The sequence below is a fragment of the Chelonia mydas genome, chromosome 26 (genome assembly GCF_015237465.2).
Source record: "Chelonia mydas isolate rCheMyd1 chromosome 26, rCheMyd1.pri.v2, whole genome shotgun sequence".
Taxonomy (NCBI): domain Eukaryota; kingdom Metazoa; phylum Chordata; order Testudines; family Cheloniidae; genus Chelonia; species Chelonia mydas.
This window is the reverse complement of record NC_057859.1, coordinates 16,083,792-16,090,801: the sequence shown is the minus strand read 5'-3', so window position 1 is coordinate 16,090,801 and position 7,010 is coordinate 16,083,792. Positions and strand designations below refer to the sequence as shown.

The following is a 7,010-nucleotide window of genomic DNA, read 5'->3' as shown; positions in this document are numbered from 1 at the left end:
TCATTGTGCTGTGTTTCCAAAACACAGAATAGCGCTTTTGCTAATAGGCATCTAAGCACACAGGACCTTACCCTGCACCAAATGAACTCAACGGGAGCTTTACTATCATCAGTGGTTGTTTCTAGCCACATTTTACCCTTAAAAACCCTGCTTAAGGCCACTACAGAATGAATGGCTAAGAGTATTACAGTGGATGCTTGCCAAGAGAACTCCCATGCTGCTGGGACAGGTCATCTACACTAAGCTACAGAGGCTTCCAAAACAGTTTTAATCTAGGGGTTTCCCTAAAGGAATCCCTGTAGGACAGTTTTAGAAACCTAGCTACTGATACCATGTAACAGTTGTAGTAGCCAATCTACTCTTCAGAGAAGAGGATTCCTTGCCGCTCTTAGGAAAATACATGATTGCTACACAAGTGCCCTAAGAAGATTTCCTTATAAAAAAGAAAACTCATGTGGTTCAGCTTGTTTTATTTCATAAACTTAACTCTGCAGTCCAGCTAGACTTGAAGGTAGGGGAAATGAAACCCAATAGAAATGCAGCAGTAAGTCAGGAACACAAGGATTACAGGAGGGCTAAATCACACCATGGTATGTTAGCCCCAGCTACAGAAGGAATGGTTGGTTAAGACAGAAAGGAATTTTATGACAGCTGCCCACAGTTAGAAATGGTGACCTTCTTCTTTGTTTTGCCCTCTCTTGATCCAAGGCCAGACATTGCCTCCACCACCTTCATCCCATCTTTGACATGGCCAAAGACAACATGCTTCCCATCCAACCTAAGATAAAAAACACACGTTTTATGGGATCATGTTGCTGAGAAGCACCAGTCTTACTTGTTTGTGGCCTACTGTATTAAACCACTAATTTCAGGAAGCTTGTATAATCAACCTTGTTAGTACTCAGTTTTTACTACAGAAGTTACCAACCTCCCATCATGTTCAATGGAAAAGTGAGCCACCAGACAGGAAATATTCCCCTTGTAGCTGACAAATTGAGGGTATCTGGGGGATTACACACTTGTTTCTGGGCACTGTTAGAGCAACTGTAGTTTAGTGCTCAATGACTCCTCACTACATAGAGGCCTTGAGACCAGAATTGTTTGAGGTTTCATTAGGTTCACTGATAAGGATCACAGGAACAGTTTGGGGACAGTATGTTCTATAGACAGGCCACACTACACTAGAATTATTAGCCAATGCATTAGAGGGCTATGGGAAAGGTAACACCTTTTAGGGTTATATTGAGTAAATTCAGAGATGAGTGAAGAGTACAGATTCCAACAGTACTTACCATTCAGTCTTAGCAGTGCAGATGAAGAACTGCGATCCATTTGTATTGGGGCCAGCATTTGCCATAGACAAGACACCAGGACCTGTGTGGGTCAGGATGAAGTTCTCATCAGCAAACTTCTCACCATAAATGGATTTGCCACCTGTTCCATTATGGCATGTAAAGTCACCACCCTGCAAAAAAAAGCACTGCAAGTGAAACACAGCGATGCCCACCCTTCTAATCAGTCAGGCAGACTTCTAATCTATACAAGACTGCTGCTAAAGCTACCAGATAAAAATCAAAGCCACCCCTTTATTCAATCAGGCACAAAACCTTCTGGCCTGTTTACTGTAAGTCTTGGGCCCCTAAGCAAGACAGTTCTATAAAATTGCAGAATCACTTCTACTGTTTCAAAGAAAAAAGTCTGAGGAGCTACAAAAAACTACTGAATGAGGCCATAACCAAGTAGTAAGAAAGTCAGTGATGCATACCTGGCACATGAATCCAGGAATGATTCTGTGAAAGCAGGACCCCTTGTAACCAAATCCTTTCTCCCCAGTGGTCAGGGCACGGAAGTTCTCTGCCAATTTAAGACAGTCATTACCAGATGGTATTTATAGGAACACCCACTGTCAAACATCTGGGTAAAAATTTCAAACTTATTGTCAATAAAAAGTAAACTGAAGACTGCACTGCAGTCGTCATGAACCTGAGTGGTTTTTACAAACCTGCAGTCTTTGGAACCTTGTCTGCAAACAGCTGTAGAAGAAAAGAGAATCAGTTAAGTAATTTTGCTTAAAGACTGTTGGTTTGCCAACTACTGAAACAGGAGAAATAAATCAGCATACTGTATCAGGAGTTCAGTTACTACATCATAACTATTTATGGGAGAATCTTGCAGTGTCTGTAGTTTGTTGAATACAAGTTGTGCTATGGCTAGATTCCATCACTTGAATCTCATGACAGAAGTCTACATGGCATTGAAATTTTCTTTAAATGCAATCCAGGATTCTGTAAGCTATGCTTTACTTCTCTCAGTTCTATTTAGCAGCATGCTAACTGCTTACACAATGAAATCCAACAGAGATCATGTTCCATGGCTTTTGCCACCAGCTCCTCCTTATATGAGCAGAATCTTGCAGCTGGAACAAGGATTAGACTCCATTATTAAATTCATTCACAAGATTCAGCATCATCTTTTATGAAGCTGAGTTTTATATGAGACAGCATATACTTGGTCCAACTGCAAGATTAGAAGGGTTATTATTAAGCCAGGCTCATTTCCTGGTACAGTACTGTGCTGGAGAAGCAGCAGTGGGTTTCCACTATTTTTTCTGTCAGACTGGAATGTGTCAGCGGGACTCAGACAAAATGGAGTCCCTGGGCAAAGACTGCACTGTCCTGTTGACTACAGTTTATTCACTTATACACCTGTTCATAGGGAGGCCTTTATGTTCCAAAAGGAAAGTTATTTGGGTGGTTAATGAGACCAGTTAGAAAGTCTTGCTCAAATTCTCAGCCACACTCAACCACTGAGACAAGCATACTAAGGAGTCAAGAATCTGATTTATGTAACCATGTCTTTTGGTTACTATTAATTTCAAGTTTGGCAATCACACTCCAATGATTAATGGAGTACAATTGTCAGAGCACTTACAAGTCTGAACTCTGGTTTGCTTAAAATCTGCAGCATGCTTTGTTGCCCTGGTGAAAGGTACTGCTACAGAAAATTGGTGGTCTTCACAGTAGTCCACAAAAACCATTACCTCCCTCCCCCCCCCCCCACAGACAGACATTCGCTCTCTGCTCAATACCACATAAGCCCTTCCTTACATGTTAAAAAAATGTCTGAACCAATAAAGCTTATTATCCTTTTCACACCTCACCTCTAGAAAAGTCACAGTATGTGAGGTTTCTTACCCAAAATGAGGAGCAGTTATACAAGCAAGTAGTTTAGCTAGTATGGAGACCTTGGGTGCAAAGTACTGTAACCGCCATTCCATGATTTCTGATTTAACTATTAACAATAAAGTGAATGGATATTGGATTGCTTGGGGACTAGAGTATGTCTTCACCTTCAAAAGTACCGAAGGCAAAATAATGGACTGGAGAATCCCACTGCAGCATTAAGGACATCCCTTTCGCCGCTAAAAGGGGCTTTAGAGCTAGGATATGCAGGACCTGGAGAGGGACTTTTTGTCTGGAGAGCAGCATGCTGCTATGGCGATGGGGCTTCAATTACAGCGTGGGATAATTAGCGACCATGAGCCCTTTATCAAGGGCACGGTCAGCGAGCGTATGAGCAGCTTCGAGTCCCAGCAACTACGGCATATTCCAAAACCGCCTGGAAAACCGCAGTCCTTTCTTTTTACGGCACAAGAAAGCATTTAAGTCTGAAGCTTAACGGTTTAGATAGCAAACCAAAAAACGGGCAGGCTGACCAGCGCGGCGATGCGGATTCCGGAGAAAGGCGAGCGCCGCCCCCACCGCAACGGCCTCACTGCAGAGGGGATAGCAGCGGAGGAGGGGCCGCCGCCACGATCCCGCCCGATACGGCGCGGGGTGGGGCCGGCACAGCATGCAGCCTGCAGGGCGGCCTCCCTGCGGAGGAGGGGAGCGCTCCCGGCTTCCCCCCGCTTCCCGGGGACAGCTGGTTGCGCACCGGGCGGCCTCAGCCACGTGGAGCCCACCGCGGCCAAGAGGCGCGCGCTCCCTCCCGCTCGAGCGCCCGCGCGCGCCGCCGACCGGCTCCCTTCACCGCGCGCGAGCCCCTCCCGCCCAAAATGGCCTCGTGCTCTTGCCAGGAAATGGCGCCGCCGGGCCACTCGCGGGACCTCCCCACCCCCAGATACCTCGAAGGTGACGCGCCCCAGTGGCTCATCGTTGGCGGCGATATCGAAGAACACGATGGGGTTGGCGGCCATAGCGCGTCGAGTGAGAGGGGGAGCTCAGGCGGCGGTGGCAGCTCCTCCTCAACAGCGAGTGCGGCGCAGCGGAAAGAGAACCCTCGCCACCCCGAGTTTATATAGTCGCCACTCCGCCCGCCCGCCCGCCGGCTGCTGCCAATCGCCGCCCGTGGCGCCAGCGAGTGAGGGCTCTCTCAGCCAATCGCTGTCATGGGGAGGGGCCGCGACAGCGCGCGCGCTCGGGTAAGGCGGTGCCCGCTGAGAAGCAGGAGGGAGATGATGGGCATGCGCACTGCGGCGCTGCACAGGGTGGGGCTGCGAGGAGATGGGGGTTGGGGGATGGGAGGGAGGATGGAATTGGGGTGGAATGCGATTTTTTTGGGAGGTAGAATGCGAATGTGGGGGGGCTGGGATTTGGGGGAAGGGGTTGGGGTGAGTGTGGGGGACTGGGATTTGGGGGAAAGGGCTGGGGTGAAAATAGGAGGGCGGATCTGGAAAAGGGGCTGGGGTGGGAATGGGGGGCTGGATTTGGGTGGTGAGATTAGGGATACGGGACTAGGGGTTAGGCTGTGGGGTTGGAAATGAGGGATTGGACTGGGATTGGGAGGACAAGGGGTGGGCTGGGATTGGGGGCAGGAATGGTGGCGGGGGGGAAGCTGGGACTGTGCGGATACAAATTGTGTGTAACCTCCTGAGTGGCATGGCCTCTACATCTAATAAGGTATTCATGAGACTTCCTGACATTCACGTAGCACCTCCCCACCCAGGAACTGTAACCCCCCTCAAGGTCATTACCACCCTTGTACATATGGGACCTTGTACAGATACCACCAGTGATGAGATGCCAAAACCTTAACAACTGGTTCACCTCCTCACCCCACGAGGGGGTCGTAGCCCACCCCCCGGGGACTCCTGCCCATCCAACCCCCAGTGTTCCTTGACGCCCCCCCCCCGACCCCTGCCCCATCCACCCCCCTTCCCTATCCCCTGACTGCCCCCAGTATTGGGCAGGAGGGTCTTGTGGGCCACCATAGTGGGTGCCCACCCCACTCCTAAGAGCCAGAGGGACGTGCCGGGGGGGGCGAGGTGGGGAGTCCTGGCAGTGCTTACCTGGGGCAGCTCCCAGGAAGCATCTGGCAGGTCCCTCTGGCTCCTAGGGGCGGGGGAGCGTAGCTAGGGGGGAGCAGGGGGAGCGACTGCTCCCCCCACTGATCACATCAAAAGTGGCACCTTAGGCACCGACTCTGTGGGTGCTCCAGACCCAGAGCACCCACGGGGAAAATTTGGTGGGTGCAGAGCTCCCCGCCCCGAACCCGGCCCTAGCTCACCTCCACTCTGCCTCCTCCCCTGAACGCGCGGCCCCGCTCTGCTTCTCCACCCCCTCCCCCGGCTTCCCGCGAATCAGCTGCTCGTGCGGGAAGCCTGGGAGGGCTGAGAAGCAGGCGGCGGCTTCCCACTCAGGCCCAGGGAGGCAGAGGTGAGCTGGGGCGGAGAGTGGTTCCCCTGCCCCCCCCCCCCCAGGTTACCTGCTGCAGCACGGGTGGCCCTCCTTGTGCCCCCCCCCCCCATCCCAGTTAGAAATGCTAACTCCTCTGGGACCTCTTGATGACCCTGCAGGCTGAGAACCCATGGGATAAGGCATGAAGCATGCGGATGGGGGCTTGGAGATAGAAATAAAGGAGATTCCTGAATGGAGTGGGCCATGGCACAGTAGGACTGTGGAATGAGTGATGGGACTAGACAGACATTTGGAAGGAAGGGGCACAGAGGTGGGAAGAAGACCAGGGGAATGGCCCTGTTGATTTATTTATTCATATTTTGGGTGTGATGAAAGATTTTGCTCTGTTTCTGTGAGGCATTTTTGGCCTCAGCTGCCTGTGCAAATCATGCTGGAGCAGCTGTTTGAAATTTGCATAGCTCACACATGCAAGTGTTTGTGCAAAATGGTTAGTTGCGTGAACAAATCCTGAGCTGTTCCCCTAATTCAGCAGATGGGCCTTTAATTATCTTTACGAGTACCTGGTAGGATCATGATACCAGACCCATCATGCAAGTGTGCCCTGACCAACTGAGAATGGATGAGATTTTTATTTGATATGTTTGTTTTTCATTAACACTCACTTAACTCCAACACCTGTGCGACAGTTTGGAGAAAGGTTCTTTGCTAAAACAAAATATTACCCCCATTTTACAGATGGGGAAACTGAGGCACAGGGAGAGAAGGGACTTGCCCAAGGTCACTGAGCAGTCCAGTGACACAACTGGGAATTGGACCCAGATTGAATCCCAGTCCAGAGTCCTATCCACTGGGCTATACTGCCTAGCATTACTACATTGTGGATCCTTCCATGAGTCAATAACTTCCTTTGGACCCTGACCTAAAGGACCCATTATGGGTAGCCTGCCTTTAGCAATCTGGAAAATTCTGTTTGTTGCTTTCCTCCGAAATACCATTATCTCAGGGCATTCCTGCCAGGGGTCTATTCCTCCTCTGCGTGACAGGCCTGACATACCTAAGGCAAAAAACCAAGCAATAAAATAAATAATAATAATAAAGCCTTTCAGGCCTTCTTTATAGAACCTGAGGAAGTGAAAAGGGCTTTTTTTTCTGTGAGGATGGTAATGCCAACCATAAAACAACTAGGAGATAGTGTCTGACATTCAGAGCACCCCTCAGCTAGTTTTGTGAACATTGAGCACCTCTACACATCTGGCCCACGATCCATGCTCTGTCTCACTCAGTAGCACAGGCTTCCTATGAACCATGCAAGTGTCCATGGGACTGCCCTTCCTTCCTTCATCACATTCAGGTACTTTACCCCCCAGGTCA

At 49.8% G+C, this 7,010-nt stretch overlaps 1 protein-coding gene across 1 annotated transcript; it reads right to left on the bottom strand.

The window, feature by feature from the left end:
• Window positions 1-453: 453 nt before the first annotated feature.
• On the bottom strand, window positions 454-4,288 carry PPIA (peptidylprolyl isomerase A). Its single transcript, XM_007066024.4, has 5 exons — window positions 4,127-4,288; window positions 2,003-2,033; window positions 1,766-1,854; window positions 1,293-1,465; window positions 454-778 (listed from the first exon to the last, which is right to left on the bottom strand). Exons 1-5 carry the CDS (start codon window positions 4,196-4,198, stop codon window positions 643-645), a joined length of 501 nt encoding a protein of 166 aa, XP_007066086.1. The 5' UTR covers window positions 4,199-4,288; the 3' UTR covers window positions 454-642.
• Window positions 4,289-7,010: the final 2,722 nt, after the last annotated feature.

Excerpts from the sequence above, each read along its gene's own strand:
- PPIA (XM_007066024.4), bottom strand. The coding sequence starts at position 4,198 with ATGGCCGCCAACCCCATCGTGTTCTTCGATATCGCCGCCAACGATGAG. Across the intron at positions 1,466-1,765 it reads TTCCTGGATTCATGTGCCAG|GGTGGTGACTTTACATGCCA; the intron begins GTATGCATCACT and ends TTTTTTTTGCAG. Across the intron at positions 779-1,292 it reads TGCACTGCTAAGACTGAATG|GTTGGATGGGAAGCATGTTG; the intron begins GTAAGTACTGTT and ends TTTTTATCTTAG.